Here is a 24,875-nt window from a genome sequence, read left to right as displayed (position 1 = left end):
AGGGGCCGATCCCAAAGCCACCGTGTGTCGAACTAAGCCAGTGTGATTGCGCCATGGTCTTAGGAAGCTGTGGGTTGAATCTGGTCTCATCTCTCCCCTTCCAGCTCAGCCCTGAGAACGTGGCTAATAAGTAGCTGTTGAGTGATTGGATGATGGGTGTGCGTGCATGTGCGAGCCTTATTTAAATCAAAGCTTGTGTGGTTTTAATCAGCTCTGTTTTCGGCATGCATGCCCAGCAGGATGTTCAATAATCAGTTAAAGGGGAAAGAATGAGTCTCCTGGGGCTGCTCTTTTCTTCGTCTTCTGAAGAAGGTTCCATGGTTTCTTGATTTCCTCTTCATGGCTCATTCGTATTTGTCTTTTTTTCCTAACTGCTCTTGTTCCGTCGCTTGTTTTATTGACCTCTGTTTTATTGACATCTGTTTGGGGCTGATCTTCATTTCCAAAATGAGAGTTGGAATTTTGCAATCTGTGGCCGATGGCTCAATTTATCTTGTCCTCTATACTCAGAGGGAGACAGACTGAATGTGCCCGTCCTCTGTGCTGGCTTGAAAACTTTTTAACTCAACTCCTTTCTACAGAGAGCTACTATCCAGTGTCTCTTCCCCTTCCTTGGAAACAAAACTGAAGAACTCAGTACCGTTTCTAAACAGTCCCCAGACACATGGTTGTCACGGTTCATTTTTAGCACTGTTTGCTTTAACACTGCTGCCAACCACTGCAGCCCACTTCTACTTTTCCAGGGATCGATAAGGAAATATTCCCCCTCAAACTCTCCTAGTTCGAGAACAAAACAAAGAGCTTGCTCAGTAGGTGAGGCACCTACCTCATCCTTGCTGGGCTCCTTCATGGGGCACAAGCAGATTTAACCAGTTCTTTTTCTCCTGGTGGCAAATTTGTAAGTGACATGTTCAGGATGATGAAATGAAAATGGAAATAGACCCTCCTGGACCTGAAGAGATGGTTGGTCCGGAGCTCTTGCTGCTCTTCCAGAGGACTCCACTCGACAGCTCCATGGGATGCTCACAACCACCTATAGTTCCTGCTCCAGGAGCTAGCCTGCCCCTTTCTGGCTTCTGAGGGTATTCATATCCATACTCATACGCAGATGTACACACACACACATACACACACACACACACAAATAAAAATAAAATAAATCTTTAAAAAGAGAAAGAAAAGTAGATTTTCAGAAAAGGAAAGCTCCCCAGAGCCACTATCTTGGATTTGTCCTGCTGGCATTAGCGGTGAAGGCTCCCTTAGATCTGCCCGCTGCCTGACTGGTCGGTCAATGCTGCAACCACCAAACCCTCCCCAGAATCCATGGGTGCTTTTAATGTTTAAACAGAAGTAATAAAATTTATTTTGAGAAACACGGCATGTTCAAAAATATATTTCTATTTCCATCCAGTCTTTTTTTTCCCCCTGTGAACATTGTACAGCGTTCTAGCCACGTTACACATGTAACTTGGCATTTCTTTTTGTTACTTGCATATCCAGTGATTTTAATGTCATTGCATAGCCTTTCTCAAAAATAATCTTGGCTGGAAAGATTGTTAGTGGTTAGGAGAACCGACTGCTCCTCCAGAGGACTTGGTGTCAGTTCCCAGCACCCACGTGGCAGTTCCCAACCACTAGTAACTCAGATCCAGGGGACCTGAGGCTGTCCTCTGACTGCCGTGGGCACCGGGCATGCACGTGGCGAACTTACATACATTCGGGGAAAAATATATGGATAGAAATATAAATGGATAAATAAACCTTTAAAAACTAATCCCAAATGTCTCCTACAGTTTTGGCAACTATTTCTATTTTTAAATTCCTACCATTGCCGAGTGGTGGTGGTGGTGCACACCTTTACTCCCAACACTCGGGAGGCAGAGGCAAACATATCTCTATGAGTTCGAGGCCAGCCTCATCTATAAGAGCTAGTTCCAGGACAGGCTTCAGAGCTACAGAGAAACACTGTCTTGAAAAACCAAAAAAGAAAAAAAAATCCTGCTTTTATGATTTTTTTATAATTTGTTTATATTTTCATTATAAGTTAACCGAGGTTTCTCCCACTAAATTACTAGCAAATTATCAGAAAACCAAGAATTTAAATGTTATTTAGATTTCTTTCCATTTCTATCCATAGAAGACCAAGAGTCTGGAGGCCTCTCTGCTACACAAAAGAATTTTTTTTAATATTTGTTGAAGGGCAAGCTGGTATCCAAAAGCAGACCCAGAGAAGCAAAGCTGGCTTTTTCTTACGGGCTTCTGCTAACATATAACGTCCCTGTGGGTAGAGAGTTCCCAGCTGACTTTCCAACACTGGAACCTTGGAGGAACCAAAGGAAAGAAAGAGGCACAGAAAATACAGAACCGAGGCCTGGAAAACAAGGTGCTAAGATTCAAACATTAGGTGAATGTGGGTATACTCACAGCTTCAATGCTTTGCTAGTGTCCCATCCTCAGAACCTCAAGGGGGTGGGGTGTCTGATAATAGTGGTAACTTAACAGAGCTAAATGGACTAATTATTTAAAGGGCAAAAATTGTCAGGCTTGACTTTTAAAATGTATTTGCTTTTGTGCAAGGAGTGTTTTACTTATGCACAGTGTACTAGTCTGCTTTGGGAAATGGACCTCTTCAGAGATGCCTAATTGAGTTAGTGTAGAGTGGAGAACAGAGAGATAGGACTCTAGAGGGTAAGTAGAGGAAGAGGAGAGACATTTCTTTACGATATTCATTCCTCTAGTCTCTAGAAAGCAACATCTTCGAGGTCACAAGCAAACTTCCTCTTGCTTATCAAGCACTAGCTCCAAGGACCAGCATCCTTCCTCTGGCTTCCATAGGCCCCAGGGACCAGCATGCTTCTTCTGGCTTCCATAGGCTCTATTCATATAATAGTCTCTTTATAAAAACTTGGATTCTCCTAGGTTAACTGTTCTGTCTACTTCCTGATAGAACTGTTATAACCATACATAAGAAAATTATCCAACCATAAGAAAGTCAAAATACGAAAGGTAAAGTGAATGGGAAATAGATATGTAAGGCAAATAGCCAAGTAAAGATGATACAGCTATATTAACAACAGAGCAACCAATTATGTGACTGTGTATTATCATTATGTCATTATTAGCAAAGGACTTAGTTCATTTAGGAAATTCAAATTCTAGTCTCAAATTCTAGCAACTCATAACATAGCTTTAAAATATATATATAGAAAAATTTATCAAGACTATAAGAAGGAAGAACAAACTCACATATAAGGGTGGAGATTGTTGAGTGACTCAGATACAGTTGAAAGGTAAAACAGCATCTATCCATGAAGATGGTAGGAGACTTGAACACCTGTTCCGTCTGTGTTTGAGAAGCCAGTGTGCTCTTGGGTTGTTAGGTGCCATTTCAAAATTGTCCTAGTAATGAAATCAGTTCTATAGTTTGGAAGGAAACACAAGGCCAGGTAGAGTCTGGCAAATTGCCTTTTTAGAGTAATGTACACTGGTCTGCTTTTCTTGCCATATTTTGGATTAATCAAATATTTTTAAATTGTTTTATTTCCTCCACTGGCTTCTTAGCCACACTCTGAGCAGTTGTTATAGGATTAAAATGCACCAAATATTTTACAGTTCAGTTATAACTGACAGAAAACGCCCTTCCTTCATCTGTGCTCTGGTGTGTGTGTGTGTGTGTGTGTGTGTGTGTGTGTGTGTGTGTGTGTGTACATGTGCTCTGCTGTGTGTGTGTTGTGGAACTGGAGGAGGGCCTCTTGTACCTCTGTGTGTCTTACAAGTTTCCTCTTCCAGTGATTCAGGAAATGTAGGATTGTTTGGGTGTTTTGGTTTTTGTTTTCCCCTTTAAGATGCCTTAAAGAAATAAAGAGGAGGCATTGGGGAGATGGTTCAGTCAGTAAAGTGCCAGCCAAGCAAGCATGGGACCTTAGTTCAGATCCCCCAACATTCATGCTTAAAACAAAAACAAAACAAAAAAATCTAGATATGGTGGCACATGCCAGTAATCCTAGCATGGGTGAAGCGGAGCTAGGAGGACCCCTATGGGGCTCACTGGCCAGCTACTCTTGCCAAGTTGGTGAGTTCTAGATTCAGTGAGACCTTGTCTTAAAAATCAAGAGCAACAGGGCACCAGACAGAGACTACTGGTCTACCGCACAGAGTAAGAGAGAGAGAAAAACTTATTTCCTCCACTAACTTCTTAGCCACACTCTGAGCAGTTGCTATAGGATTAAAATGCACCAAATATTTTACAGTCCAGTTAGAACTGACAGAAAACACCACCCCCATTCTTCAATATTTACCACACATCTGCCATTTCCATTGCTACTTTTTCTTATTTTCTTTAGATCCAAATTCTTGCCTGGTGTCACTTTTCTCTCCACTTAAAGAATTCCCTTTACCCTTTGAAAGACAGATTCCCTATGTAGCTAGTAACTGGCCTGGAACTCACGTTCCTCCCGTCTCAGCCTTCTAAGAGCCAGACTCACAGGTGTGTTCCTTCACCATGACTTGGCATGCTGGTTTGCTGGTGGTAAATTCACTCAGCTTTGCTCGACATATTTGTAAATGCCTTTGTTTCGACCCATTTTGGATTAGATATAGACTCGGACTTGGCAGAATGTTTTGTTTAATCTCGGCACTTTAAAGATACTACATCATCATCTGATCGCCATTGTTTTCAGTGTTTGCATTTGCCTTGCGAATGTTATTTACATCCGAGCCAGCTAGTACGCTCACGTACTTCTCTGCCCACGGTGTGCAGGCTGGCAAGTCTGCTGTATACAACATGAATAAACAGACAAAAGGCACATTTCCATATCCCGGGAACACAGGAGAGTTCCCCATCAGCTTTTTATTGCCTTGCTAGTGAGTATGAGAGGATGCCCAGGAACCCACCAGGCATTTGAGGGAGTGATCCAATATTAAATCAGAAACAAACTCTAGCAGAGAATAAACTTGGCAAGGTAAAAGGGCAGCCAGGCAGCAAAAGGAAACTTTAGAAAACTACAAGCATTTCGGCAGTAAAACAGGAGCCAGCCGCTGCGGTTTTTATGTGAGCACCAGAAGATAAATGCCTTTAAAATGTAAATATAACGTGAAAATAGAAGAAAATCCAAGCTGGAATCCAGCTGAGGGTGGCGGCGTATGCCTGTGGTCCCAGCTGCTCAGTAGGCTGAGGCAGGAGGCAGCCCATGAGTTTAAGGCTAACCAGAGCAACATAATACAACAACAACCAGGAAAAGGTAGCTAAACTAGACAGTAGACTGGAGGGATTAGCCCCAGAAAATGAGATGAGGCTGAATATCAGCTGAAGGACTTGTGTTAGAAGACAGGAAGGGAAGTGGGAGCTGAGCATGTGCAGGGTGGTGTGAGGGAACACCTTCTCACACCTGAGGTGGGATGGTGCCAGGCACTGTTTGAAACCAAGGAATAGGGAAGCACAGGGGAACATTTGGAGTCTGCTGTCAATGCCAAGGAAGGCCGACCAGAGTATTAAAGGAAGCTCTATGTGGTGGGTCAATAGGATCCCAAGGAGAAGGGAACAAAGAAGGACCTGTTCTATGTTATAAACCTCAGAGCATTATCTGGAATTTCAGACTATTAAGTTACTTTTTTCCAGATGGCATTTCCACAGGATGTGATAGCATATGCCTGCCATCCCTAACTAGGAGGAGTTGGGAGCAGACAGGCCAAGGCTACATAGGACACCATCTCAACCCCTACACCTCAGGAAATCAAAGGATCTTAGGGTTAACACTCAGATAGAGCACTTACCTACTGACATGTGTGAGGCTCTGGGTTCCATGGCATCATCGCAATATTAATGACTGCATCAACTAATTAAAAGATGGCACTCCATGCCGGGTGGTGGTGGTGCATGCCTTTAATCCCCGCACTTGAGAGGCAGAGGCAGGCAGATCTCTGTGAGTTCAAGGCCAACCTGGTCTCCAGAGCGAGTGCGGGACAGGCTCCAAAGCTACAGAGGAACCCTGTCTTGAAAACAAACAAACAAACAAAAAGATGGCACTCCAGTGTCAGACTTCACAGGGCTGCTAAGAAAAGCGCCGAATGTCCTGGCACACTCGGGTACAACTTGTTACCCAGGACATAGTGTCGTCTCCAAAGCTACAATTTTATTTTCCTTGGTGTATTCATTTTTTTTCTATTGCTGATAAAATACACTGACAACAGCCACTTAAGGGAGAATGGGTAGGGATGCCATCCACCCTGGTGGGGGCAACGTGGCAACTGGCGAAGAAAGCAGGGTAGCATGTGCAGGAAGCTGGCTGATCGCACTACATCTGCACACAGAAAGCAAAGCGAAATCAACCAGTGGGGCCAGGCTGTAAATCCTCAGAGCCACCCCCAGTGACAGACTTCCCCCAGCAAGGTTCATGACTGGCCCAAACCATGCCATCTGTTGGAGACCAGGAGTTCAAATGCATGAGCCTGTGGGGGACATTTTTCATTCAAGCCACATTGCTTTCCAGTTGTTCATAATCAACCATGCTCTGGGAATGTCTAATGAAAAATTCCATAAGTTTGCTACTCATAAATTTTCAAGTGTGTGGCCTTCTGAGCAGGGTGATGAACTCCTGTTCTGCTCCATCCAGGTGAAGGTGTGAGTCTTCCTTTTACCCTCTTGTTCGTTACTGGCTTAGGTTATCAGGATAACTGTCTCAGTGATTGAATACAGTGTTTGTGTTCAGTGAACCGTTATCAAAGTATCAAAAGCCCTAAAGCATAAAAGTGTGGCTGGTGATTCAGATGTACCAAAGAGTAACTACCAGGTGCTTCCTTTAAGCATCAAGGTGAAAGTTCTTCACCTAAGTCAGAAAAAGGTGAGCTGGAGAGAGGGCTCAGCGGTTAAGAGCACTGGCTGCTCTTCCAGAGGTCCTGAGTTCAATTCTCAGCAACCGCATGGTGGATCACAACCATCTTTAGTAAGATCTGGTGCCTTCTTCTGGCCTATAGGCAGAACCCTGTAAACATAATAAATAAATATTTTTTTAAAAAAAAAAAGGTCTACCAAGGTTGCTGTGCTCTACAGTAGGATGTCTTTTCCAGCCATAAAACTGTGGGAAGGGAAAACCTCTTACTGGTTTTGCTGTTGCCCCTTGTAGGAGTTACAGCCACAGTGCAAGCCAGGTGCTTAGTTCAGATGGCAACAACATTTCACGTGAGCGGGAACACCAGGAAGAGCAGTGCCTCCACAGAGCAGGGCTCTCTGCAGTTCTCAGCATCCCCTGGGGTTCTCGGACCATATTCCCACTGATGGCTCCTTCACCCAAACAACTGGAGTCTAGAATTCTTAGATCCTCTGGCATTTAAAATATCATCGTTCAGAAATTTTATGCCTACAAAATCCAGGGGGGAACTCTGTGTGCGTGCGTGCGTGTGTGTGTTTGTGTGTGTGTGTGTAGACATATGTGCTCTCTTCCAAGCCACTTCCTTGATGCCCTTCATCTTCCTTCCTTTACTTTTCATAATGAGGCTTTAAAATACATTTCACATTATGTGTTAGGTTGACTGAGTAAACGTTGCTGTGGACGGCAACTCTGCGGATATAATACATACACAGTATTTTGAATGGCAGACTTTTTTGAGCTATAATTCACACATCATAAAGCTGACCTTTGTAAGGTGTTCTTGTATACGCTTATAAATAGATGTGGGCAGCCTTCTTCATTTATTTCACCCAAATCTTCGTGCTTAAACTTTGTGACTTGAGTGTAGCTCTTGGGTGACTGATTTCCTGGACCCCCGAGGAAAAAACAAACCATTCATTGGAGCATTAAACTGGAACTTAGGTACTTGAATTTCTAGCCCTTTCTTCCTTTATTGTATTTCAGCTAAACTATTTCTTCCTGCATGGGTTAAGTCTGGGAGTGTAGGAGATTTAATAGAGTCTTAATTGCTAATAACTTCTTGTATAAGCAAGAAAAAGCCAGGAATTCAAACTCTTAGCTCATAGTTGCGATCCAACAGAACCTCTACCCACGATACCCCATGTTGTCTCCAGTTATAAATTCCTCTCCCAGGGATATTTGAGGATTACTTCAAAAATCTGGGCAAAGAAAAGCTTCATTCCTGCTGGCGAGCTCAACCTCAGTCCTCTGTTAATATTGGTTCTTTCTTTGAAAAATAGTAATAATCCTGTTTGCTTGTTGGGAATTTAGCTTGCCCAGGGGAAATGCACTGGGAAGAGAATAGATGGAGATAAAGCTGTTGATTGGCAGCCTCCAGTGGCATTAGCCAGGGATTATCCTTAGCCTCTGGCAATTGCAGTCACCCAGGTTCCGTTGTTGGCACCTGGAAGCGGCATGCTGCCAGTGCCAGGCCCAGTGTGTAAGCAGGTGGGTTTGACTGTCTTTCTCCTATGATCTCAGGAATCTGATGTCAAAACAGCCCAGGAAGATAGACGTGGGGCATTTTTCAGGCCCCCCCTGGAGACAGCTGTGAGGTACTAGTTGTCCCTTTGTGACAATGGACTCGAACACGCTTGCTGGTGGTCCTAAGGACTCATACCTTCCGGTTAAATGCTTTGCCCAAAGGAGGGCCAAATTCTACAGCTTCCTCTCGGCATCAGTTCTGCTAAGGGTAGAATCAGGCTGACATGGATGAGCCCTAGGCAGGCCTTCTTCTCTTCCTTGAGTTTTTTTTTTTTTTTTTTCATATCTTCTCTTTCCAATTGGAGCATGGCCTTTAGGGAAGGTAGAGTGAAAACCTCACCAAAGTGCAAGGAAAAAAGGGAGAGAAATGTGGTCCATGACCTTGGGACAGGTTGTGGAAATCATACCTATTAGAAAGGCGTTGTACTGCTAGGGGCCCATGAGAGCTCCTGTCCTACTGCCCTTCCCTGCAAACTCATTTTCCGTGCTGCGTTCCTACTTCTCGGAGCCACGACTTCTCAGCATACTCCCTGGGCCCTCGGAGGCACTCGGAAATATCTTGCCAATAGAAGGAACAGCACTACAGAGCAGGTGTGGACGAAAGCACCTCTTGTCCCCCCTTGGCCCACTGCTGATGTAGCTTCGCCATGCTGTGGCACAGCTTTGAAGCGCATTCATTTGTTTGGAGCAAACAGTTCGAGTAAATCTCGGAGCTTAGCAAGTGCTTACAGTTTTCTCATCCAATCAAATCAGGAAAGCACTTGTACTTAACTACTTGAGAAATGCAAGGTTCACCTCTCAGCGTTGTGACGCTCACGGTCCCAGGCTGTGAGAGCAGACTCTCTTTGACACTCGCTCTTGCTTCCCAGAGTGTAGCCTACAAGGATGCTTGGGAAGACACGAAGAGAGCTGAGCATGGCGGGGTGGGGTGCCAATGTAATCTCAGCACACAGAAGGACGGGGGGAGGAGCACCCACCGGGACCCCACCTTGAAACAAGATACAAAATGACAAGCTCATCAGATTTTATTTGTTTACTTGGTGGCAGTTCCTGTGTGGCAGCCGGTATTCTGGGGCATACTTAGAATTGGGACCGCTCTTCTGTCGATGCAGAAACGAAAGGACAGAGATGAAGCAGCCGCTCTCCCGAATGGTACCTAGCCAGTAGCAAGCAGAGCCAGGATGCAGTCTGCCTCTCGACATCCCTCCTAGTATCACCAAAGTTACTCCATGGGCTGCAAGGTCACGGTACTATATGCTGTTTCTCCAGTTCAGAAACAACCTTAGTGCCCCCCCCCATGGGGGACCATGTAAGTGGATAACACCCGCTGTCTGCAGTGCAGCACTGTAATGACCTTCACAGTGCACGGTTAGTAGAAAAAACAGGGCACGGGGTAGGGGTGGGGCTACAAGATGTGTTAGTAAAGGGGGTAAGGCAGTGTATGCGATCACATGTGCATGGATGAGGATAAAACGCTTGGGAGGCACAGAGGCAATGGCTCAGTCAGAAAAGTTCTTGTTGCATAAGTATAAGGTCCTGAGTTTGGATCACTAGCACCCACCTAAAGGCCAGGTGCTGCAGGTGTATCTGAAACATAGCCATGGGGATGGTAGCGGTAGGCAGATCCCTGGAGCTTGCTAGCTAGTCAGTCTTGCCCAATCAGTGAGCTCCAAGTTCAGTGAGAGACCCTGCCTCAGAAACAGCTGGGGAGGAGGGGGAGCAACTGAGCAAAACACCTAGTGTGACGCTCTGGACTCCACACTCACACACATACATGCACACACATATGAACATACACAAACACACACACAATCCAACACTTGGGCTAGGACTATAGCTCAGTGGTAGAGGGCTTTCTAGAATGTTCAAAACCCTGGTTGTTCGATTCCCAGGGCTGCAAGCAGACGAAGGATTCCTCAAGAGTTCATGAGCACAGCATGAGGCTCCGTAGTCACCCTCTGGCAGGGAGACTCTGTCTTGCCTTTGTAACTGGGTTTGAAGTATCCATTTATGTATCCTATTTGAAACCATAGACCCCTCCCCCACATGTACCTACTGCTCTCTGCCGTTTTTTCTTTGACATAGATCTGCTTTGTTTGTAGGGTTTTTGGAATTATGCTTTTTTGAATTTATATATGTGAACAAGAAATATGGTGGGTGCTTGTATTTTTAAGAAAAATTGATCCAAGGGCCTGTGATAAAAATGAAACCTCTCTTCCATTTCTGAGCGTTAGCCTTCCTTCTGCCTCCCCCCCACACACACCCTGCAGGGTGGTTCCTGGGATGACTTTGCTCTGTTTCCTCCTCCACATTAAACACTATTGATCCTGAGGACAGAATAACTCCTTTTGTTTGTCTGATTGAAACTGCCTCCTAAAATAAGGCTCTAATTTCAGTGAGTTGGCTTTTTGTGGGCGTTTTTGGAGACATCCTATAGGCCCAAAATAACTCCTGGCTAAATTACAGTTTAGAGAGCCCTTGGCCTTCGGTCTTCACAGTCACTCTGTAATCACCATGCATTGCTCGGTAGTTAAAGAGCCCGGGTGCCTTTGAGGTTTGAAATAGAGCTTTACTCTGATTCTGAGGAGTTTGGGGTGGATACAATCATTGCCACAGCTGGGCTTTCTGTACCTGGAGCTGTGGGAGGCACTCAATGCCACAGTCAAATATGCACCTGTGGAACATGTAAAGGGGCTGAGCCACCAAGAGTCTAAAGGAGCTAAACCGTTTGGAAGTTCATGCACTAGGAAAAGGTCTGCTTCTCCACGTGGAAAGATCATGCCTGTCTACATCCTCCGATGCTGCCCAGGCCAAGCCAGCCTCAGGCAAGGCAGGGTCTGACCTGGGGCAAGGCCTAATTCTGTCTTGCGTGGCTATAGCAAAATACCTGAGGCTGAGTCATTTACAATGATTAGAGGTCTGCTTGGTTTGTGGTTGTACAAGCCTGAAAGTCCAAGAGTCTGTTGCCAGCATCTGGTGAAGCCGTTTTGCTGCATCATGATGGGGAGGAGGGTATCCCGCGGTGAGTCAGAGCTAGCGTGCTGGCTCCGCTCTCTCTCGCTGCTTCTCCTTACACATCTCCTCCTGTCTTTACAGGGCCTGGCCAGCGTTGGCATAATCTGTTCCAAGTTATTTTCCCAAGTACATCTCCAGATGTTATTATTATGAATTCGAGCACTGTGTTTGCAACACCTGAACAGAAAGTAGGCCATTTAGTGGTTGTAAACTTAGGACTGGCCCAAATAAAACACTGTTACAAATGAGCCCCACTTGTAGCTGAGCGCCACATGGTGGCTTGTGCTATCACTTACCCAAACCTACTCCTCTTCTAGAACCCAGGGGGTCACAGGGGTGTGTGGTACTCTGATGAGCATGAGTCCTGACTGGTGGATTTAGCGAGCCTGAGAGATGTCCGTTGGAGCAAAAGATAAAGTTGCCCTGGCTGAGCTGCCCACCTTGCAACCCACCTCGGCACATGTCTCTAGAGGCAGATGCCTGCCCTTGTAGCAGGATGGGGAAGGGAAATGACAACCAAGCTGCATACACCCCCAAGGATGAGCACAGCGCTACCCCTCACCTCTGGTCCTCCTAAACACAGTTGCTAGGGATGCTGTTGTCAGGAAAGAAACCCTAAGAGTGGACTAGCCCACAGAAGTCTGTTACTTGTGCGTTTCCATGACATCAGGAGTTCACCTGATGGTGTGTTGGCGACTCGATGCTAGAGCACTTGCTTCGTGTGTGCAAGGCCCTGGGTTCCACGCGCAGCATCACACATGGATATACACACCCACAGAATGTTCCTGGGAGTCTCAGGTTAGGCGTCCTGTTCTCTTCACACTTCAGCATGCCTAGCTATGTGGCTGTTGTGTCCACCTGGAGGAGGAAGGTGGAACACGGCCCCCACTGTCCCCATCATAGGCTTGGTGCCCTGCTATCCTACTTTGGCCTCCCCATACCTGGCACATGCCCATCCCACAGAGCCTAATCTTGCCACTCATCTTCCTGTTTACAAAGCTTTCCGTGCATACCAGCTTCAGTATACATTTGGGCTTGTCCCCAGGGCTTCTCTCACCTCCCACCCACAAACTGTTACCTGGGCTGGTTAGAGAGTCACAAGCCTGACACCAGATTCCTTTATGCTTTGGAGTGGAGGACCCAAATAGAAGGTCCCTTGAGTGCAAGCTAGTGTCCCAAAGGAGGCCAACTGGCAAGGCTTCTTGCCAAGTCTGATACCCAGAGGGACTGATAGCTAGCTATTGCCAGTGTGGGGCCAGAACATCTTCAAAGACAGCTGTAGTGAAAAGAGTCAAGGAGCTAAAGGCACCTCTAGGATGGCAGAGTCCCAAACAGCCAAGCTCCCTCCATCAGGTTCAGGAAATGCAGGGCAGCTCAGGGAGAGAAGAACCCTGGCTTTTAGGAAGGAGGTGACTAGGGAAAGCAGTTTGTGGCCCAGGCAGTAAGCTTACCTGGTATATTAGTCAGGGATCTCTAGAGGAACAGAACTGATGGGATGAATATACATATGCATATATGTACATGTATTTATGTGTGTGTGTGTGCATATTATATGTATTAGAATGACTTACAGGCTTTGTGTGTGTGTGTGTGTGTGTGTGTGTGTGTGCGCGCGCGTATTATATATGGGATTTATAAGAATGACTTACAGGCTTTGTGTGTGTGTGTGTGTGTGTGTGTGTGTGTGTGTGTGTGTGTATTATGTATGGGATTTATTAGAATGACTTACAGGGTGCTAGTCCAACAATGACTGTCTACCAACAGAAGGTCCAAGAATCCAATAGTTGCTCAGTCCATCAGACTGGGTGTCTCAGCTGGTCTTCTCAGTATGCTTGAATCCCAAAGAAGTAGACTCACCAACTGTGAGAGCTCACAGATTTGGTGACTGTATATACAACTTTTGACAATGTGGAAAGCTAAGGAAAATGGTGGTGGTGATTGGTTGCTCCTAGCATCTCTGAATAAACCGGAAAGGGAAAAGGAGGAGCTCCTGATTAAAAGTCGCTACTAGCATCTCAGAATACGGTAAAGGACAACAAAGAACTCAGTGGTAAGACTGACCAGATCCAGATGCCACTAACATTCTAGAGATTTCTAAGTGTGCTCTGGGAAGAGAATCTTCTCTCCACAGAGCTCAGGTTGCAGAAAATCAAACCAAAACCCTCAAAGTTTGGCTGAGTTATTGCGAAATTTCAATTCCTAGCCTCAGAGGGTGTAAGCAGTTAAAGGAAGGGCGTTAACTGGTAAAGAGTGGGATCCTGTGACTTGGGATGGGGATGTGTGGGAGGGCCCTATTAAAGCTGAGAACTTTCAATCCTGAGATTCTCAAGGGTTTGTCTCACCTGAGGAAGTAGTCTCTGCACCCTCAACAGAAGATGCACTCACACCCCCAGGCCCTGAAATATTGTCTTTTCTGCCTTTGACTGAGGAAATCAATCCTTCATTGTCTGCTAAACCAACAGTGGCCTTCCCTGAAGGGGATGCCAGGCAAGACAATCATGATGTCCCTCAGTGCCTACCAATAGTTGCCCCCTAGACCTACAACCAGACTTAAAGCTAATGAAGCTTCTAAAGGGGTGGTAGAAAGTGTAGTTCATGAGGAGGTGCCCTACACTACCAAAGATCTTAATGGGTTTGCTAATTCATTCAAGCAGAAGTCTGGGGAATGTGTGTGGGAATGGATTTTAAGGGTGTGAGATAAATAGTTGAAGGAACATAAAACTGGATCAGGCCAGGTTTATTGATATGGGCCATCTGAGTGGAGATTGTTGGTTTAATATGGAAGCTCACACAGTTAGAGAAAAAGTTGTCAAAAACTTGTTTGAGTGACTGGCTGAAGCATTTGTCAAAAGCTGGCCTACTGAAAAGGAATTGGAGATGCCTGATATTCCTTGTCTTGGTATTGATGAAGGGATCTTAAGGCTCAGGGAAACTGCAATGCTAGAGTGGATACGCTCTAATCCCCCACAATGGGAAGGCCCAGAAGATGTGCCCTTCATGATTACTATAGACACAAAAATGGTGAGAGGGGCATCCGCACCTTTGAAGAGCTTCGCTGTCACCGTTTCCCTTGTGCCAGACCTTAGGGCACTGCTGCTCAACTGGACAAATTAAATGCAATGGGTTTAATTGGGCCCTGAGGTAGCAGGGGCCAAGTACCAGCACTGACTTGCCAAAGTCAAGGTGATCATTGCTGTTATAATGGGCAGCATAGACAGAGCAATGTTCACAATGGTCTGACCCATAATGGACAGCACAGACAAAGGGCTTTTTATCATGGCATGACTCATATGAACCTTTGATACTGGTTAATCAATCATGGTGTTTCCAGGCATGAAATAGGTAAGAAACCTACAGAGCTTTTGTTTGATCTGTATAAGCAGAAAAATTCTCAAACAGATAGAAGAAATGCTGCATTGGATCGTGGCAAAAGTCAACCTCAATTAGGAAACAATTTCCAGATTGGAGCTAGGTTGCAGACCTAGAACACCTTGAATGAAGGGACAGCCAGTTTCCTGTAAAGAATGAAATGAATGAAATGTATACCCTGGCAATGCTGAAGCATGCATGGGTAGCCCGTATATGGTGGTTCTGTCGAACTTGTCCGTATTGGGTTTCATGGTCTAAGTTGATGAGGGCAACTGACCAGGTCTCTTCCTCAAGAAGGTATCAGATCTCATTACAGATGGTTGTGAGTCACCATGTGGTTGCCAGGAATTGAACTCAAGACCTTTGAAAGAGCAGGAAATGCTCTTAACCGCTGAACTATCTCAGTGCTCTTAACCGCTGAATCATCTCTCCAGCCCAGTTTCCTGTGAGGACTGTGATAAAATTCCCAAGAGTTTTACTGTTAACCTTTCCTGAATCCTTCCCCAAAGGGACCTACAGCCTTTCACAAGGGTAACTGTACACGGAGGAAAAGGAAAAAGTCAGACTTTTCAGGGTCTGTTGGATACTGGTTTTCAATTAACTGTGATTCTGGGAAATCCCAAGAAACAGTGTGGCCCTCCAGTTAAAGTAGGGGCTTATGGAGATCAGATGATTTGTGTTATTTTGGCTGAATTCCGACACACATAGATCTAGTGAGTCCCTAAATTTCACCTGTGGTTATTTCCCCAGTCCAAGATGTATAATTGGGATAGGCATAATTAGAAGTTGGCAGAATTGTCGCATGAGTTCCCTGACCAGTGGGTGGAAAGACTAAATGAAAACCCTTAGAGTTGCCTCTGCCAGGGAAAGTAGTGGATCAAAAACAGTATCGCACCCCTGGAGGAACTGCAGAAATTAGTGCCACCACCAAGGGCTTGAAAGATGCAGGGGTCCCCACCATATCTCCCTTTAACTCTCCTATCTGGCCAGTACAAACGACAGATGGATCATGGAGAATGGCAGTTGACTATCGAAAGCTCAACCAAGTAATGACTCCAATTGCAGCTGCTGTACCAGATGTGGTGTCCTTACTTGAGCAGATTAACACATCTGGTAAATTGCATGCAGCTATTGACCTAGCAGATGCCTTTTTCTTGGTACCATCAGGACCACCAGAAGCAATTTGCTTTCAATTGGCAAGGGCAGCAGTATACCTTTACTGTTTTCCCTCAAGGATGTGTTAACTCTCCAGTCCTGTGTCATGGCTTAGTTCAAAGGGATCTTGATCGTCTCTTCTACAAAATAACAACATTGTTTCACTATATTGATGCCATTATGTTGATGGGAACAAGTGAGCAGGAGGTGGCCACAACTTCGGGATCCTGGACAACATGTATACACATTAGAAGATGGGAAATAAATCCAACCAAAATTCAAGGAGAAATGTAATTGCTTCTACACAATGGAAGTAAGGAAGAAGATATCTGGAATGCAGAAGATCCTTTGCAGTGATTCTCGGCCCATGGGTCATGACCCCTTTGGGAGTCATACATCAGACATTATGATTCATAACAGTAGCAAAATTAGTTATGAAATAGCAATGTAATAATTTTAGGATTGGGGTCACCACAACATGAAGAACTGTACTAAATAAAAGTCACAGCATTAGGAAGGTTGAGAACCATTGCTTTAGAGCGTCTCTCGGTGCTGCCATGTTCTGTGGTTAAAGTCAGTGGGAAGCTACAACATCCTAATCAAGGCAGACTGACAAAAGGCACAGACCCGCCAGGAATGAAGGTATGGGTCACTCCTCCAGGAAAAGAGCCAAGGCCTGCTAGGGTGCTTTTTGAGGGTGTAGGAAATACAGAATGGGTAGTAGAGGAAGGCAGTCATAAATCATCTAAGGCCATGTGACCTGCTGCAGTGTCTGTGCTACTGGGGTTATATTTAGGAAGTGATCTTCCGTACCAATGTGTTCAAATGTACTTCCCACGTTCTCTTCTATGAGGTTCAGTGTGGTTGGTTTTATGTTGAGGTCTTTGATCCATTTAGACTTGAGTTTTGTGCATGGCGATAGATATGGATCTGTTTTCATTCTTCTACATGTTGATATTCAGTTATGCCAGCAACTTTTGTTGAATATAGTTTCTTTTTTCCATTTTATATTTTTAGCTTTTTTGTCAAAAATCAGGTGTTCGTAGGTGTGTAGATTGATATCCAGGCCCTCGATTCCATTCCATTGGTCCTGCTGTGAGAATGTATTCATGCAGCTACTTGTATTTTCTTTCCCTGATTCCTTTATCATGTAATATTACATCAACTAAGAGAATACCAGTGGCTATCATTTAAGTTTGAAATACTATAAGATTGGCCCTCCAAGGACTTTGCCACCTAAATTCTTAAATTCCTAATGCATTTGTGGTTGTTGGAGAGGTGGTTATATCATATTGGTATAATTATGACCTAGTTATTGCTTTCATTTAGAAATTAAGCATAATGTAAGGAAATATGATCGTGTGTCAAGTTGATTAGGCATGTACTTACGGTGGCTATTCTTGGTTGTCAACTTGACTACATCTGGAATTAACTAAAATCTATGTTGCTGAGTACATTTACAAGAATTGGTTGTTTTTTTGTTTTTTTAACTAAATCATTTGAAGTAGGAAGACCCGTGTTAGCCTAGATCTTTCTGGTGCAATCAAGAAAAGCATTGCCTCCTTAAGTTTGTAGAGTTGTTCACACCATGGGAGCTCAGGACTCTCCGAGAGAGCCTTCAGTAACTGGAGAGACATCAGTAGCGGTAGGTGTTGGCAAATTGGAAAGCCTATTCTAGATACTATTCTAAAGTTCATCCTTAAACTTCCGTTGCTCTAGAACCACTTCTGGTACCAAAATCTGTATTAATCAGGGTTCTCTAGAGGAACAGAACTTAAAGAATGAATGAATATATATAGAAAGGAGATTTATTAAAAATGACTTACAACAGTGGTTCTCAACCTAATTAGGTTCTCACCCTAATGCTGTGACCCTTTAATACAGTTCCTCATGTTGTGGTGACCCCCAACCATAAAGTTATTTTCATTGTCCCTTCATAACTATAATTTTGCTACTGTTTTGGATCATAACGTAAATATTTTGGGAAATAGAGGTTTGCCATAAGGGTCACCCCCTACAGGTTGAGAATCACTGGCTTCCAAGGCTGTGGTTCAGCTAGTCTAACAATGGCTCTCTACCAGCAGAAATTCCAAGAATCCAGTAGTTTTTCGGTCCACAAGACTGGATGTCTCAGCCAGTCTTCAGTAGACACTGGAATCCCCAAAATGTAAGCTCCAAGGCCATTGAAGGAATGGACTTGTCTGTGAGTGAGAGCAAGCTGGCAAGAGAGTGAGCTTCCTTCTGTGTCCTTTATATAGGCTGCCAGCAGAAGGTGTCACCCAGATTAAAGGTGGATCTTCCCGCCTCAAAAGATCTGGATTAAAGGTGTGTTTTACCACCTCAAAAGATCCAGTTTAAAAAATGAATCAGAGGCGGGAACATAAAAGTGGGAACACTTTAAATGATTTAATTAAGAAGAGACCCCTCCCAGGTCTACCTAACTGCATGGAGTTTAGATGATTCCAGGTGTAGTCAAGTTAACAATATCTGGAACAGCCATCACACGTGGCCAGTAAGCGAGTGGGCAGTGAAGGACCAACCAAGAGCCTACTGTGGGAGTAGAAGCCAGGCCACATCTGATGCTCTCATGAGTGATGAGTGGAGTCTACTGCACAGGCTCAGCAGCCTGCAGGCACATCCAGAGCTTTGGGGGATAACTGTGGTGTTGGTGCCTTCCAGGAAAGCTGAAAGAATGGAGCCTCATTTTATATGGCACAGCGGAGCACCCATACCGCACGTTCAGTTCCCATCAGTCTCGCTCACGGATGCTGGAGCTCTCTGTTCCAGAACTGGAGCCTCCCAAAGCTGCTGGACCACCTCCCCAGGCAGAGGCTCCTGAGGACGAGGAAGAGTACACAGGTAATGGAACTGAGTGAGACGAGATGGTTGGCCTCCCGACTTTGTTTTCCACTCTAGTTCTCGAAGATGGGGCCCTTTCAGGCAAAAGGTGGGGTTTTGGTTTAAGCCTTGTCTTGCCTGGAAGTTATAATAATGATGGTAATTTGCACTCACACAGCTCCTTCCACCCAAGGCTCTCCTAATACTTTACAGACCAGTAAGTATGCTTCAGACCAGTAAGTACTCTCTGACCTCCCAGGCTGGGGCACTGAGTTCCTATATGCCCAACCAGAACTGGGGCTTGCCCTGTATTAATTAGCTGGCTCCAGGGTTTTCCCCTTCTTCAAGGGCCCTCATCCCAGGACTCAGCATCCTGACTCTCTCAAGTCCATCCACTTTGAGCAACCAGAAATGAGAAGAAGACTTGGGTTCCACAAGTTTGGTTCCAAAGAGCTGGTGGTTGAGAAGTGAGCACTCTCCAGGGCTGGTTCTCAGGACGGTGTCAAGAGATGAACCAGTACTGACTGATGCTAGGCATAAACATTTTCAAAAGCTCACGTGTAAAGACCCCTGGTACAGATGCTTCTATAGCTATCCCAGTGCACATGGTGGCCTCAGTCTCTAGACTGCTGGCTCATTTGCAAGGTAGCTGGGAGCCACAGTAACCCAAAGATGTCTTTGGATACCTCCAGCCTCTCAGCAAAGTGAAGATGTCATTAGAGCTAAAGTTGTTCGTTTTCCTCTAAGCCGTCCCACAGCGATTTTATGACGCTGGGTGTTTCTGGTTGGGCATATTTTCTCAGCTAAGTGCCCTAGCTACCTGAAAAATGACGGGTGATCTCTCAGAATATGGATAACTAAGTGGAAAGTCCCACCAATGCAAATCAAGCATAAACACTGGTCGATTTCATTTTAAATTTCTTCTGCTTTTCCTTTAAAATGGAACATTGAATTATGTATGGGCTAATATGCTGTTTCCCCCTGTGATTTATAAATCATGGCTAGATTCAGTAATTATTAATAAAGAACTGATTTTTTTTGTCTTCAAAATCTGCCACTGACTTCAGCCATGCACACTGGCATCTCACCCTTATGCTATTCTACTCTGAGTCACTTGGTCTCTACACAGCATGGCCTGGATGGAGGAAGCAGTGTCCATGAGAATACGATGTCTTTCTGGCTCTTTGGAAAGCTCTCTAAAGTCTACGGGGTAACCAGAAGGATGACCCAGTCTCAGAGGCGAGCCAGAGTGACAGGGGGTCCCGTGGTATGAGTGGCTAAAGAGGAGGAGCGAGGAATAGCCACTTCAGAGGTTAAAGAAAGGGCACGGGAGTCACAGGCTGTTGCTCTTAGAACATGGAAAACTGGTTATTGATAAACGGTGCATTTGTGGTGTTGTCCAGACTGGCACTGACTCCACCTGGGCCTTGTGGATTAACAAGTAGTTGCCATATCAAGAAAGACAGAGTCCAGTGGAGCAGTGGTCCCAAAGACCAGCATCAGGGATGAGAGACAGACAGGAGAGATGAGAGGTGGAGGGCCAGCTCTCCCTGGAACAAGACATAGGAGGTGAAAGAGGAAGATCGGGGAATGTTCATAGATATCAAGGACCCCAAACAGCAGCTGGCAGGATTGCCCACCACTGGAAAACAGGGCTTCTGCAGAGAGTGTCCAGCATTACAGTGGTCTGTTTTCCCTCAAAGCTGGGTGTTTATAAAGAAGAAAAAAAGATTTATTTGACTCATACTTTAGGGGACTAGAAATGCAGTCTACCTGTCCATCTCTGAGGAAGATCCCCTTGGCTGCATCCTGGGAGAGTGGAGAAGCAGAGAAAAACATGGGATGGCATATAAGGGCCAATGGGGTGGCAAGGCCTTCCTTTATAACAACCTGTCCTTGCTGGAACTAACTTAGTGCCACAAGTTAGAAGTAATGCTTTCTGAGGGCAACACCCAAAGAGTTCTAACTACCTTGCACTGTGTGCTCATAGGGTTTTTATCACTGGGACAGAAACCTAAGAGAAAGAGTTAAAAGGAGGAACAATTGATTTGGTTCACGGATTCAGGGGCTTCGGTTACTTAGCCCCATTGCTCTGAGTAGTAGGGTAGAGCATCACGATGGAGAAGATGGGTGGGGCAGAGATGCTCACTGCATTATAAAGAGGAAGGAGAGATCAGACAGGAAGAAGCCAGTACTCCAGTGACTGGAGAGTGAGGCCCAACCTTCCATGGTGTTACCACTTCCCCAAATCTGTCAACACTGTGAATCCATGAGTGGTTAGAACTGTTGACTGGGTCAGAGGCATAATGGATCCAGTTCTCTGGAAATATCTATACAGACACACTTGGAGGTGTGCTGTAGTTATCTCTTAGGTGTCCCTCGGGCCAGTCATTGGACAATCAGAGCTAGTCATCACATAGGACCATAGGACCAGAGGCAGCAGCAGTAGTCTCCATGTGAGATGAGGAAGTGGAGTATGAGCAATGACTTAGCGAGTGGAGCAGTGGACTAGAAAGCAAGAGAACCGGGGACTAGACGGCCTACTGGAAGCAAGGGTAGCAGCCTCGGTAGGTAAGAGGAAGCATGGGGAAGTCAGCGTGTAGGGTCCTAAGAGTGAACAGCTTGGAGTGAGGGCCAGCCTACAGTGACAGCCGTCTGGTAGTAGCAGTACAGGTAGACCCCACCATCACCACCAGAACTCCTCAGGATTCTTAATTAGCATGCAGACCCTAGGCGGACCCCACCTAAGAGACCAGGAGTGATCTGAAGTCTATACCCATAGCAGGTAAATAAGACACTCCAGGTAGGTGGTACCTAGGCAGCTAGTAGACTTGAGCTCAGAAAGGATGGAGGCAGGACATGGGGTGGTGGGGGGAGGGGAGGTCTTACAAGCATGTGACCCAGCTGTTGTTGGAATGAACTGGGGCCTAGCTTGGGGAAAGAAGCAGTCATTGAACAAGAAAATTAATGGGCCTCATGGTGCAGGTCTGTAATCCCAGGAACTTGGGTAGTAGGAGTGTCTGAGGTAGGGTGATTGTAAATTCAAGGCTTACTGGGGCTGCAGAGTGAGTTCAAAGCCAGTCTGATCAACTTGCAGTTTCTGTCTCAAAAACATAAGTACAGGTGACATAACTCAGTGATAGAACAGTTACCTGGTTTGTGTGCAGCCCCAGATCCAATCCCTAATCCTGGAAAGAAAGGAGAGAGAGAGAGGAGGGGAGGATAAAGGGAAGAGGGAGAGAGCAGGACCCCAAGTTGTTTTCCTGATTCATTGATTTGTTTTTGGGTTTTTTTTTTCCAACCCCAGATTTGCACCACAAAGAACTGAAAATTGGCATCTCAAATTAGCCTGTGTTAGTTAGCCCGGTGGGGTTGTGATCTATGTTAGCCAAGCTGTTCAGAACATTCAAATGCTCCTTCTGCTGGGAGCCTCTGCTCGGACTGATGCACAATCGCACTGACTCAGGAAGCCAGGCCTCAGAGTCCGTTGCAGCTAACTGAGGAGAGATACAAAGCAGGCAGAATTACAGACCGCGACAACAAAAACAGATGCTCGCGGAGAGAATGAGTTACAGCTGGACCCCAGCATTCTTGGGAGGGCAGCGGTGGTTGGGGGGAGATGGCTAGCCAGGTGGATCTGATTCAGCGTGTTTTGTGGGTGATTTGAAGCTTGATATTTGGCTTTTAAAACCACCCAGAAAGCCACATGCTGGTTGATTAGTTGGTTTATGAATTTGATAGCTGCTCTTGGGTAGACACTGTCATATCCCAGCCTCTCCAGCTGAGGGCTGGCTGCTGCCCATGGCCTTGATGCTATTCCAGAGGTCTGCTGCCCTGGCTGGCATGTGAACCCGGGCTTGCAAAGGGCTCCTTTGTAGAGAAGGCTAATAAAACTTTCCACCCTGGGAAGGCCTGAGAGGGAGGGGCAGGTGGAGGTGGCAGGTGACATCAGCATCCTGTAGACCAATGCTGGGGATGGCCCAGTCCAGGCCCCGCCCCAGGCCATTTAAATCTAGGGACTTGCTAGAACATTCTGCCTACAGATAGTGAGATTCTGCCCTTGCTCCCCTCTCTCTTTCCCTATCCTGTCACAGTTCAGCCACCAGCAAGTATTTACCTAGCGCCTGCCCCACACAGAGACAGCCTAGGGACTTGCAGTTGACAAGCGAGACCCCATCTTTTCAGACCCTTTTCTATCTGTGAGGAAATGGGACTCATGTCCCTGTTCTCCCAACACCCTTAATCTTCCTAAAATGGAAGACTGTTACTGAGCTTGGGGACATAGTTTGTACTCTAAGAAGTCAAGTTTGACTATCCATCCTTAAGAAGCCAATTAAAACAACCAAATTAATTAATGGTAAAAGGGCAGGAAAAGGAGATTGATTCAATGTAGCCACATTAGGAGCAGGGACAAGGAAATCCTCTGACCCCACCCCCACAAGTCCATGTTCAAGGTCCTGAAGTGAGATTAAAGTTTTGGTGGGTGTCTAGGGATATGCACATTGAGCAGTCCTGATCGGGTTGTGGTTCTGCACACCACCAGCCCATCATTATCTGGGCTTCAGTCTCCTCCTGTAAGGTGGTCTGACAAGCTGTCCCATCTCTTTCAGTCGACAAGATCCCCCTCTGGCTAATGCTTTTTCCTTCTCCCAGCATGCAATTCTAGGGGATGTGTCATTTCAATGGTCTCATGGCCAGACTGAGAGTCACAGTGTCTCTTTACAGTGTATTCCTTTCTACCTGGCTGATTGTGTTGTTACCTACTGCCTTCTTCTATGTCCTATACAGAAAGCAAAAGGCAAGCCCTTTAACGAACTGGTCAGCAAAGCCACAGCAGAATGTCACCGTGCCTGGTGGGTGGGAAGGTAGCCAAACAATATTGGGGTGAGGACAACAAAATAATCATCATCATCATCATCAGTCTTGGGAGGCAGGGTGAGGATGTGGCTCAGGCACTGAATTTTGGTAGTCACAGGCATGTCTCTCTAGGATACAAACTAGGCCAGCCACCACTTGGGAAGGCCATCTAGAACACCAGGAGAAGACCTCAGCTCTGCAGGGGTTCCCGGTGGGAAGAGAGTCAGGTGGAGACCCACAGTGAAAACTGGGAGGGATCAACAAAGGTGAACCTCAGGAAAGGAAGCCAACTCTAAGGCTGGGAGGGCCTGCAGAAAGGGAGAGCGAAGGAAGAAGCCTCTGTGCTCCTCAGCAAAGCCAACTGTGGGCTGGGAGAAGGAGGGCATCTGTCTTCATGTTCGCTGTGAGATGAGGGGCCCAGCACGTCAACTCTTCCTTGCTTCTGAATTCACTCCCTATCCTCTACCAACACAAGCTTAGTCTTGTTCCTTCTGATGTCTCAGAAGCCCCCACCCTGTGCCGTGCCTCCTCCAGCCCCTCCCTGCATCTCCTCCAGCTTCTTCCTATGCCTCCTCCTGCCCCTCCCTGCATCTCCAGGGATGCTCCTCTGTATGCATAGCGGGAGTAGACCCGCAGGAAAGGCAGGAGTCACCTCAGACTGGCTTCAGCAGCTGAGAATCTGCAGTCATGCCCAATGCAGCTGAGGAGGTGGATATTTAAACCCATCTCCTCTCTGTGGGGCCCAGGGGAGAATCTAGAAGGTGACAGTTTTCTGGAATTCATAGAGCTCCCTGCGCTTTTGGATGACTTTCCAACAACATGGAGCCCACAGTTAGAATTTAAGTCCCCTGAGGAGACTTGAGGGAAGACATTGATGGCTTACTGCCAACAGTTGGCGTGAGGGAAACCAGAGGGCAAAAAATGCGGCAGGAAGAAACTCAGTCCAGTCACCATAAGCTTCATCCAGGGCCGGGTTCCCACTGTCCCTGCCCCCTTCCATCCTGTGTAAGAGTAGGCTCAGCAGGTGTGGGAATGGAGAGATGCCCTTCTCAGGCATATCAACACTGCAACGTCACAACTCACACCCAACGGTATTGCTTTGTTTTTCACAGTGCCCCTAATAAGGGGACTGGTCCCATCTTGATAGCCCTAATGCCTCATCTCTAGCATCTCAGTTCCCATCTCTTCACTGGCCTTGGTCCCTCGCCACCCCCCATGGCTGTATCATTTGCTCTCATATGCCTTTCCTCC

The 24,875-nt window shown here is 46.0% G+C and overlaps 1 protein-coding gene across 3 annotated transcripts in view; it reads left to right on the top strand.

The window, feature by feature from the left end:
* Pcsk6 (proprotein convertase subtilisin/kexin type 6) overlaps positions 1 to 24,875 on the top strand; it is a 181,703-nt gene that overhangs the window by 136,384 nt on the left and 20,444 nt on the right. For 2 of the 3 annotated variants that reach the window (XM_085682657.2, XM_085682659.2), the window contains exons 14-15: positions 18,609 to 18,788; positions 18,946 to 18,984. In XM_085682657.2, the coding sequence (XP_085538783.1) occupies positions 18,609 to 18,788; positions 18,946 to 18,984 (219 nt within the window). The remainder of the gene's footprint in view (positions 1 to 18,608; positions 18,789 to 18,945; positions 18,985 to 24,875) is intronic. The other variant, XM_085682658.2, reaches the window with a different exon arrangement.

Source organism: Myodes glareolus, chromosome 24 (assembly GCF_982192425.1).
Source record: "Myodes glareolus chromosome 24, mMyoGla1.1, whole genome shotgun sequence".
In the NCBI taxonomy this organism is placed as follows: Eukaryota; Metazoa; Chordata; class Mammalia; order Rodentia; family Cricetidae; genus Myodes; species Myodes glareolus.
Note: the sequence above shows the minus strand (reverse complement) of the source record. Positions and strands in the feature narration are given on the sequence as shown.